We start from the raw sequence: 10,729 nt of genomic DNA, 5'->3' as shown, positions 1-10,729 counted from the left end.
GGAAAGAGAGTCCCTGCCTCTGGACCCCAGTCCAGGGAGTGGGGAGGCCGAAAAGACTGAGATCTCGACTCATTACTTCATATCTTTCTTCAGCAAGCTGCTGATAAAATCCTTGGCGTCATCAGAGATCTCATCGAAGGCCTCGTCGTCAAAGTCCCAGGTGGCTGAGGTGACGTTGGCTAAGGTTTCGTTATCGTTGTCACCCATGAAGGGGGACAGTCCACTGACCCTGGGGGGTGAGAGAGAGCAGTGAGTGGGGGAGGCCAGCAGGGAGGGCGGTCCCGCCAGGGGAGCGCTCCCTGAGGTCAGAGGTGAGAGCGCCCCAAACGCCCCCGCGCCTGCCTCTCCTCCCACCCAGGAGAGAAGGGGGCGCGGCTCTCAGCCTCTGCCCGCTGGCGCACTCACTGTGCTTCTGGGGTGCCGCCCGCCTGTTGACACCACCTGCCTGTGAAGCTGAGGCGGAGGGACTTTTCTTCAGCTCGCCACTTCCACACGGCACTGCAGGGCCTTCCTCCCTGCCTTCTGTGCTTCCCCAACACCCAGGCGAGAACTTCGCCCCGCAGAACCTTCTCCAAGGTCCTGGGGGGAGGAGCGGCCTCCTTCGCAGGGCTCCAGGCACGCACGCGCGCGCGCGCGCGCGCACACACACACACACACACGCACACACGCACACACACACCCCCCGTGGACTGGTCACGTGGTACAGCACTCATCACCGCGCCCTGTCCCGCCCTCCCACCTCCCACCCTCAGCATAAAGAACAGGGCCAGCCCACGCGGGGCTCGGCAAGGGTGTGTCCACGAAGGGTGGACCTGAAATGCGGGTCAGTGATCCATCTGTACTTGAGGTCAATGTGCCTGAGGCATTTAGGCCAAACCAGAAAACTTCCCTCAGAGGAACCATGGCCTGTTCATTCGCTGGGTGACCTTGGACGATTCCCCTCATCTCTCTGTGTCAGCTTCCTCCTCTGTTAGATGGACAACCTGCTACTTGGAGTGGTCACCACTGCCACCTCTCCCTGTCCTCCTTCTGCGTCCTCATTCTCAGGACAGCAGACATCTATCAAATGTTCACTATGTGCCATGCACTGGGAAGAGAGCTAAAACAGATTGACTCATTCAGTCTTAACACCACCCTTTAAGGCAGGTAACTCATTACTTCGTTTAACAGATATGGAAACTGAGGCACCAAGTGGGGGTAAATAACTTGCCCAAGGATTTGCAGTCAATGAGCCTATTTCTTTTTTTTTCTTTCTTTTTTTTTTTTTTTTTTTTTTTTTTTTTTTTGCGGTACGCGGGCCTCTCACTGTTGTGGCCTCTCCTGTTGCGGAGCGCAGGCTCCGGACGCGCAGGCTCAGCGGCCATGGCTCAGGGGCCCAGCCGCTCCGCGGCATGTGGGATCTTCCCGGACCGGGGCATGAACCCGTGTCCCCTGCATCGGCAGGTGGACTCTCAACCACTGTGCCACCAGGGAAGCCCAATGAGCGTACTTCTTAACCACTAATTTGTACAGTCATTTCTAGGAAGATGAAGTAAATCACAGCGTACAGCACTGGCAGGAGGCCTGGTCCGCAGTAAGGAGCTTGGTCTGTGACCATAGCTATTATGCAGTTCTTCTGTACACAGTTCACGCCCACTGCCCCATCAATCTGTGATCTCTGGAATGACTCACTTACCAATAGCTTAAGCCAAATAAAATTTGGAAGGTAAAGTATCTCAAAGCCGAATGGAGCAGACATCTGGCTTACTGGCCTCACTTCTCACCTCTGGCGGGGACCTCATCTTCCCCCCCAACCATGCAGCCCGCCACTCACCCTGACCTAGGGCCAGCTTCATGGGGCTTGGAAGAGCCCCACTCTTGGCTTAATGCTCTGCTGCCATCATTTTGAAATTCTTAATGTTTACACAAGTCACCCCACCTTTTTATGCTGCACTGGGCCCTATGATTTATGTAGCTGGTCCTGCCCTGTCCCCACCTGAGCCCTATGAGATGGATCTAGGGCCCTCATGCCATCAACCTTCCAAGTTAAGACTTCACTAACATCCCTTTCCCCAAATCCCTCATCATAAACAATAATGCAAACCCCTCGGGAGCTGTTTTGGCATCCAAGAGGCATCAGCTTATGAAATACACTCGGCCCTGAAAACTAAGTTTTGTAAAACAAAATCTATTGAAATATTGCAAGGAAAGCTTGCCACGGGAGGAACCCTCTGGTGAAAATCTTCATTAAAAAGAAGAAAAAGAGCTTTTTCAGTGTGAATTATCTCACCCTAATCAACATAGTTGTGCTTTTGAATAAAAGAGTTTTATAGATGGCATTAAAATGTCTTAAAGCAAGACACCCATTTATGTTCTGAGAAGGCATGGAGATAATCATTCTTGATCATATCACAATGAAGGAAGGGTGGGACCTCACCAGGCCCGAGTCTGTGCTGTTATATGCTATTCCTTTCCCCTCTCTGGGCCTCAGCTTCCCCTCTTATACACCAAGGGTACTGGACTAGAATTTCTAGGGGCTCCCAGGAAGCCCATAGGCTTAACTAGTCCCATCAAGAAGCAGCCTGACTCTTGCTTGCCAGCTACAAGCTTCATTCTGTCTCTGCACTTTCCATTTGAAACAAAGGGGGGAAGTCCTACAGCACTCCAAGAGATTGCCGGGAGGGGGGTCAGGGAAGTAAACAACCCTGCTGTGGAATGCTGAAAGGCCGCCTTCTGTAAACCTCCTTTCCTAATTAGGAACTGTCATCCTGCAAAGATAGGGCTTAATCTCTGTGATGTTCATAGTTGGGGAGAGCCTCCTCTCCTCTGGCCTCTGGCACTCCTCCTTCCTGGCAGCCCACCCATCTGAAATCCCTCCCAAGCCTTGGCTGTCTCCTCACCTGCCCCAGCTCCCCCAGCATTCCCCCTGATAAGCAGTACGTCTCTAAAATAAAACTTGCAAAATATGCAGAGCCTGATGATGAAGACAGTATTCGAATTTTAGTAATGCCTTTCCGTGGTGGTGGTATTTTACAGAATTTTTAAACTTCCTTTCTTGTACTTTTTCTTTATTGCTACAATTTGCATAGGATCATATATGGTTGGGTTGTTCAACCCAATCAACAAACATAGTAACCCTAGCATTAAAAACACAGCTACCGGGCTTCCCTGGTGGCACAGTGGTTGAGAGTCCGACTGCCGATGCAGAGGACATGGGTTCGTGCCCCGGTCCGGGAAGATCCCACATGCCGCAGAGCGGCTGGGCCCGTGAGCCATGGCCGCTGAGCCTGCGGTGGCCGGAGCCTGTGCTTTGCAGCGGGAGAGGCCACAACAGTGAGAGGCCCGCGTACTGCAAAAAAACAAAACAAAACAAAACAAAAACGCAGCTACTCACCTCTTTTCCTAGTCTTACCTAGGTTTTAACTGAACGGGATCAGAGTATACCACCCCAAAATATGAACTTGGGCATAAAAATTGCCTTGAACTGAAGGCAATTAGCCCTTTGTCCTCCATCTTTCTGTCTAAAAGCAGGACATAAATTTCTCTTCGTTAAGGTGACATAAATTTCCATTTGTTCTATTCATTTCTTCTCTTCCCAGGAAGAGGAGAAAGACTGTCATCTGCATATTAGATATCGCTGAACAGTCCCTATACATTTCCTAGTCACCTTGTCACAATTTACTCCCTCCAGAAGCTCCAAACCCTTTTTCCTTCATCTAGTTATTTCTGTATAATTTATCACTCTTTGTTAAAGTGGTATATAAGCCCCACATTTTAAAGGTAACTTGAGTCACATTTCTTTATGAACACCTGTGCATATGTACATAATTAAATCTGTTTTCTTTTTGTTAATCTGTCCTTTTAAAAAAAAAAAATTATTTATTTATTTGGTTGTGCCGGGTCTTAGTTGCTGCATGTGGGCTCCTTAGTTGTGGCATGTGAACTGTTAGTTGCTGCACGCATATGGGATCTAGTTCCCTGGCCAGGGATCGAACCCGGGCCCCCTGCATTGGGAGCGTGGAGTCTTAGCCACCGTGCCATCAGGGAAGTCCTGTTAATCTGTCTTTTGTCAGTTTGACTTGCAGACCCCCAAGAACTGAACCAAAGAGGTAGAGGAAAGTTTTTTTCTGCCCAACATAACCAGTGAATTTGTCTGGTGTTCACAAAATTGTAATCAGTGTGGGCAAGTTCTTGGATGCTCTACTTTTTCCTCACTTGACATTGTCTTTCACAAGTGTATACAGAGTCTTAATGTTCATTTTTAATGGTTAAATATTAGTCTTTGTGCTAATGAGTCAACTGAGGACATGACTGCAGGGTGTTCTAATCTCTTAATTCTTAATCTCCTACTGCAGCCAAACTTCACTAGGGAATCTGATGCGGGGGCCTGTTCTGCTTGGAGGACAGAGCATCAGGAGACAGAAGGGAGAAATGCCTCTTGAATTACACTCTCTCTATGGTGTTTTTTAAGCAGATGACTCCACTGCGTGAATGGCCAGCAAAGGAGCCCATACATCTTCCAGCAGAACTACTGAGCGCTTAGGAAGGGGTTAGTATTTTATCCCATTTTATCCTTGGGATGCTCATTCCCTGGTGTGGTGCGAAGATTTGAGAGGGCTGGGCAGGCCCCACAGGAAGAGCTGGGCATCGTTTTGTGCAGTAGCCTAGGAAAGACAGACCCAGGGTTTAGTCATGTTAACCACAGCCCAAGTCCCTGGAGAGCAAAACCTGCAGGTGGTGTCTGGGCCTGGTGTGGATGTGGGGTGCCTGGAGGTCTCAGGACCTGCAATAGAGAGCATGTCTGGACTCAGCAGCTAAGAGGGCAGAAGCAGCCCTGGGTGGAGCTCCTGGATCCCTCTGAAGAGCCCTGCATCCAAATCTGAGTCTGAGTAGGTTCCTGATGCTCGGGCACTGGGACTTCTCCCCAGCTCACTAGGCTGCTGTCCCCAGAAGTTAGATTCCAGACGGGGATGGACCTGGCTCTCTGGACCATGGTGCGTGCTCACAAATGAGCTGAGGTGGGAAGTCTGCTGCTGAGCACAGCAGGAAGATGGTAGGGAGGAGAAAGCAGGGCAGCAGTTTGGGGGGGGGGGGAGAAGGAATTCTGGGTAGGGGTGAGGGCAGGGCACAGAGAAGGGTTTTGGTGTCTCCACAGGCAGTAAGGGAACAGCAAGTCCTAAGGAAATGGGGGGAGGGAGATAGAGAGGGAAGGAGGTCTTAGAAAAGGAGGCGGGGCTTAGAATTTCTTCACCGTTGAAGTGTGGCCTAGAGAGCCTGGTCCTCTCTCTTCCTGCCAGAAACCAATGGGTATTGGTAATAGCAGAAGTCTCCAGCAGATCCACGAAATCTGCTTCTCCCTTCAGAATCAGGGGTGAGAGGGTAAGGGGCCCCCAACCCCACCTGCTACATCTCTACCCTGCCTGGGGACCCTGGGCAGGCAGTGGAGCCAGGTCTCCTGTACCGTGACAGGATCTGCCCCGATCTCTCCGAGGGTGTGAGAAGGAGTTCCTTCAGCAAAGTCAAAACAACCTATGGGACACAGCTGCTCACTTAGGAGGTGCTCACCAAATCTGCGCTGAGGGATACATCTGTTATCACCTGTCCCCCAGCTCCCCATATCTCACTGGCCCCAGAAAGGAGATGGTGGGGAGGGGGGGCATCCTCTGGCACAAACAAACAAGGAAGGTGACCCTGACAAGGACTCCAAGCTCCAAAGAGAGGGATGGAGGGTGCACGAGGGCCGCCAGAGAACCTCTTCTGGGGGCTTCCGGCAGGGGCTCCAGAATTCTGCAGAACAGGGGCTGAGAGGAAGCAATCTGGCTGGCTCCACCTTCTGTTCTCACACCACGTGCCCTGCTGACAGCCCTAGTTGAGGAGAGAGACTCCCAGACCTCAGTCCCCACTGTGAGAGCCAGCAGGAAAAGTCCCACAGGGCAGAGCAGCCCGCAGAGGTGCTGGCTCCCCAGCTGCCAGGATGCTGGGGAGGCTACAGGAGGCTGTGTAGGGCTGGCCTGTGTCCGTCACCCCCACTGCTCACCTGCACCACAGGCACCTCTCCACCCTCCTCCCGCCTCCCGCCTCCGTCCAGATGCCTTCAGGCTGGTGCCCCATTCATCAAAATTATTTTCCCCCCATTTCAAAAAGCTCTTCCCTATTCCTAGGTCTCAGCTTTAAAAGTAATCTAGCAAACCATGTAACATGTTATCCAAATTATTTCTTCCACCTCAAAGAATTTTCATTTTAAAATAAAGTGCTCTTATGACCCAGTAATTCTAGTTCTAGATTATATGTCCAACAGAAATGCATAAAGATATTCACTAAAGCACGTGTACCGGAATACTCACAATAACCCAAACTGGAATCTAGTCAAAAGCCCATCAGCACAGAATGGATAAGTTAACTGGATGAAGTTCACAGAGTGAAACACTATACAGCAGCAAGAATGAACAGCCTACAGCTGCACACCATAACACGAATGTGGATCACACACAAGGTGGGGCAGAGGAAGCCAGACACATCTTTCTGTACGATTTCGTTTATATAAAGTTCAAAAGCAGGTGAACGTGGTGCGTGATGTTAGAACGGGGATCAGGTTACCCCTGAGGGAGTAACCAGAGCCTGGGCACCGGGAGGGCTGCGGGCCTGGTATTGTGTGGTTTCCAGGTCTGGGTATAGGTGTGTCCACTGTGCACATTCACTGAGCGTCTAGCCGGTCACCGGTCTGGCCCTGACCCGTAGGGAGACCAATCGTCCTAGTTTGCCCAGGATGGTCCTCACTTCAGCACTGAAAATCCCGTATCCTGGGAAACCCATCAGTGCTGGGTGAACTGGGACAGCTGGCCACGCTCTAGGACTGCGGGAAGTGGGCAGCCATGTGGGCTTCCCTGGCTCCTGTGACCTCAATGCCAAATGAAGATCGAATCTCTGCCATGCCCCACTCCCAGGTTTATTCTGAGGACCAAACAGATGGTTCTGATTCTACAGCAGTGGGAAAACCGATGCAGAGAGTAAGGCAAGTCTCCTTGATGGCTGCAGGGGGATTCAGGACCAAGCCAAGCCACGCCACAGGGCAGCTGGGTCTGAACAGAGGGAGCTGACAAAAGACCGTTTCCTAAGACCCTCTCCTGGGCAAAGATCCAGCGTGAGCCCCATCCAGCCTGGGGCAGTCCCCACTGCCCTGCTCTGCTTTAAACCAAGGGGCCAGCACTACAGAATCTGGCACAGTTTTCTTCACTCCTCAGCTCCCTTTCTCCTGGAGAGGACTGGGTAGGGAGCGTCAGGGAGATGCACTCCTGGCCAGAGTTTCTTCTCTGCTGCTCTGGGGGAGGCTGTGTTGGTGGGGGTGACCCCAAGCAGGGGATATGACTCTTCTGGGGTACAGAACCTGTGACACAGGTTCAACTGAGGTAGGCTGTCCTAATAGCCCACAGGGAGAGTAAGACTCCTGAGCACGTGAAAAAGCCACATTGGTGCGCGCACACACACACACACACACACACACACACACACACACACACACACACACACACACACACACACACACACACACACACACACACACACACACACACACACACACACACACACACACACACACAAAATCATGCTGCTTCCACCAAAGCTTTTGTAACAGTGGTTCCTAAACCTGGCTGTGCAGTAGAATCACCTAAAGCCATTTCTCACACTGGGGTCTGAAGACCCCACGGATCTAAGAAAGTATTCTTAGAGGTCATATTCAAGTTTTCTGTGAAAATGTTTAATTTGTCCTTTTGCTTTAACAACAAAAACTTTTTTACAAAATGACTACATGCATATCTGCATTTTCAGGGAGACCATCCCATAACTGTGTGATGCCACACAAACTCAGGGGCTGCCACTACGGCTGGTGCCTGCTTGCAGCCTGAGGCTTCAGAGACTAAATCAGCCAGATCCCAACAAGAGGGTGTGCCCTAGGGCCTGGTACTCAAAGTGCTGTCTTCAGACCAGCACCATCAGCAACCAGCACCTGTTAGAAATGTGGATTCTCAGGTCCCCTGGAGCTTCTGAATCAGAACTTGTAATCTAAGCAGCCCAGGTGATTCCCTCATATTACTGTCTGTGAAGCACTGGTCTAGATTACTGGCCTTCCCTCTTTTCTCCAGCATTTTTTAACGGAATGGCTTCCTATTTTCCACCTAATTTCCCAATTCTAATTACTACACAGTAGCTTTCTGTGGTCTATGGGTCCCACTAAAAGCTTTATCATCAAAAGTGCTTATTAATTAGTCCGTATACTGGATGCAGAGATGAGGCTGGAATTTGGGGTCCCTCTGCCGTGAGGATGGGGTGCGGTCCTCTGAAGATGACGATGACACCCACAGCAGATGTACACCTGGGCTCTCTCCCTGCTTCTCTATGGACCCATGTACACACATGAAGGTAAATTCCACGGCACCAGCCACGTTCCTGTCCTCCTGACCAAAGGCCCCTAGGTGGCTAGCATCAAGGATGGTGAGGAGCCCAGAACGGGGCTCTTGCTGTGTCGAGCTAGACGCTCCTGCAGAAGTGTGACGTGGGCTGTGGACATCACCGGGAGCACAGAAGCCAGGCAGGCCAGCGAGGAGGGGGATGGGAGCCTACCGCCCTCCTGACTCTAGGCAGGCTCCCCATCAGGACCCGCCCTGGTCCCTTCAACATCAGGGCATCCTGGGGACCCTCCCCACCGTGTGCCCCAGGACTCACAGGATGTAGCAGATGACCCCGATGCTCCACATGTCTGTGGCGTAGCCAATGGGCTCATAGTTGATCACTTCAGGTGCGACGAACTCTGGGGTGCCAAAGAGGACCTTCAGAGACCCCGCGTTCTCTGCAACCAGGATGGAGAGGGATCAATCGCCAGAACATCCCTAAGCCAACCCGAGGTAAGCAGATGCCTGGGAGGACACAGGCAAGGCTGGCCTTCAGCGGTTCTCCCCTTGCAGGAAGCCAGAGACAACAGCCTCCTCGTGGAAACAAGTGCATCGATACACCAGTGAAACCAACAAGCTGCACGCGAACCTCAAATGTTTGGGCGGGGTTGACGGAGGTGGGGAGCCCGTTACAGCCCTGCCCCGGATGGAATGGCTTTCCATGTGTCTGTCTCTCCCATGAGTTCCCTGAGACAGGGGTTGTGACTTGTGCTGGAAAATAGTCTCTACCATTCAGTCTGTCATTTGTACCCTGCTGCCTGCTTTATGAGGACTTTCCTATTTAATGCTCTGGCCAGCCCTAAGGAGGATGACCCCCATCTCCCAAGGAGAAAAGGGAGGCCCAGGGAGTGACTCCCCCCACCCCGCCTACCGGTAAATGGTGGTCAGGACCTAACCCAGGGGGTCTGACTCCTGAGCCATGTTCCTCCCCTCCCCCACCCACCTCTCCACGCGTAGTGTCACATCTCTCTTCCCAGGGGCTGCTGGGAGGTTAGTTGGGAAAAACCGTAACCCTGAGGTGGTGCCTCTGAGCCATAGAGGACCATCAGCCACCAAAATGACCCTTGGGTTGGGTACTCAGGCCCTGACTGCCTTCCCCTAACGTGCCCTGCCTCCTGAAAGGACAGGAGCAGCAATGATGCTTCGGAGAGCCCTGGACTAGGCCCCAGGTCCTCATTCCACCCCAGCTCATCGTGGGACTTGCTGGGCAGAGCTACTGTGAACCTCGGTTTCCTGGTCTACACAATGAGGCTCATAAAACCTGCCCTGCCTGCCTCAAAGGGTTGCTGCGAGAATCAGATGAGAGAAAGTAGGTGAAAGTGCTCTGGAAACTGTACAGTAGGGTGCAAATGTGAGGAAGCACCATCAGCAAAATGTTCTGCTGCTGAAGGCACCAGAGTGGAAAAAATAATAACGGTAAAATAAACGAAAACACCTACATAGTGCTTACTATGTGCGAGGCACTGCTCTTATCACTCTACCTATATTAATTCAGTGATCCCATAACAACTCTATGAGGTGAGTCCTACTGTTACCCCAATTTACAGATAAGGAATTTGAGACATAGGTTCCCACAGCTAGTAAGTGGGAGGGGCAGTCTCCACGGTCTCTGATCTCAGCTCCAATCCGGGGCATCCCCTCTAATACTGTTGTTGTGTCTAATACAGTGCATGGAACACAAACAGCCACGGCCACTGCCATGACATGTTGGTGACAACAGGAGAGGTGGCTCGGCCTTACCCAACCTCCTGGCCAGACCGAAGTCGATGAGCTTGATCCTGGTGCCTGTCTTGTTGACACACATGATGTTCTCGGGCTTGAGGTCCAGGTGGACAATGCCCTGCTTGTGGATGTACTCCACCCCCTCCGAGATCTGCCTCATGTACTTGATGCACTCCCGCTCGGTCAGCTCAAAGTCCTCATCGATGATGCGCTCGAACAGCTCACCCCCGGATACGCTGCAGGGACAGAGGGGGTGCTCAGACCACAGGAGCAGGGAGCCTGGCCAGGGCAGGCTGGGGGAAGGGGTCACGGCCAGGAAAGCCCAGTGTATGGGGGTGCCAGGCATTTTCTGCAGCTTCCTGAGTCCCAGACCACTGCCCCGTTATGTTGGTCCCAGTCTTCCACTGTGTGAGGACGGCCTGGTCCTCCTGGTTTCCTGCTTGGGGGACCCTGCCTGTGCCCACTAAGCTTTGGAGGGGTTCAGGGAAGCATCTACTAGGCAGTTTCAGAGGTGGCCATGAACTGAGAGATCTAGCATGATCTCCTAAGCAAAAAGGGTAACTGCCAGGCAACCTCTTTCC

The 10,729-nt window shown here is 52.0% G+C and overlaps 1 protein-coding gene across 2 annotated transcripts in view; it reads right to left on the bottom strand.

Annotated features, from left to right (window-relative positions):
- MYLK (myosin light chain kinase) overlaps positions 1–10,729 on the bottom strand; it is a 192,930-nt gene that overhangs the window by 12,153 nt on the left and 170,048 nt on the right. For both annotated transcript variants that reach the window (XM_007449687.1, XM_007449688.1), the window contains 3 exons: positions 10,167–10,384; positions 8,701–8,824; positions 77–229 (listed from right to left, as the gene is read on the bottom strand). In XM_007449687.1, coding sequence (XP_007449749.1) covers positions 77–229; positions 8,701–8,824; positions 10,167–10,384 — 495 coding nt within the window. The remainder of the gene's footprint in view (positions 1–76; positions 230–8,700; positions 8,825–10,166; positions 10,385–10,729) is intronic.

The sequence above is a fragment of the Lipotes vexillifer genome, unplaced genomic scaffold (assembly GCF_000442215.2).
Source record: "Lipotes vexillifer unplaced genomic scaffold, Lipotes_vexillifer_v1.1 scaffold1378, whole genome shotgun sequence".
NCBI classification, from domain to species: Eukaryota; Metazoa; Chordata; class Mammalia; order Artiodactyla; family Lipotidae; genus Lipotes; species Lipotes vexillifer.
The sequence above is the reverse complement of the archived record's forward strand: the minus strand, read 5'-3'. Positions and strand labels throughout refer to the sequence as shown.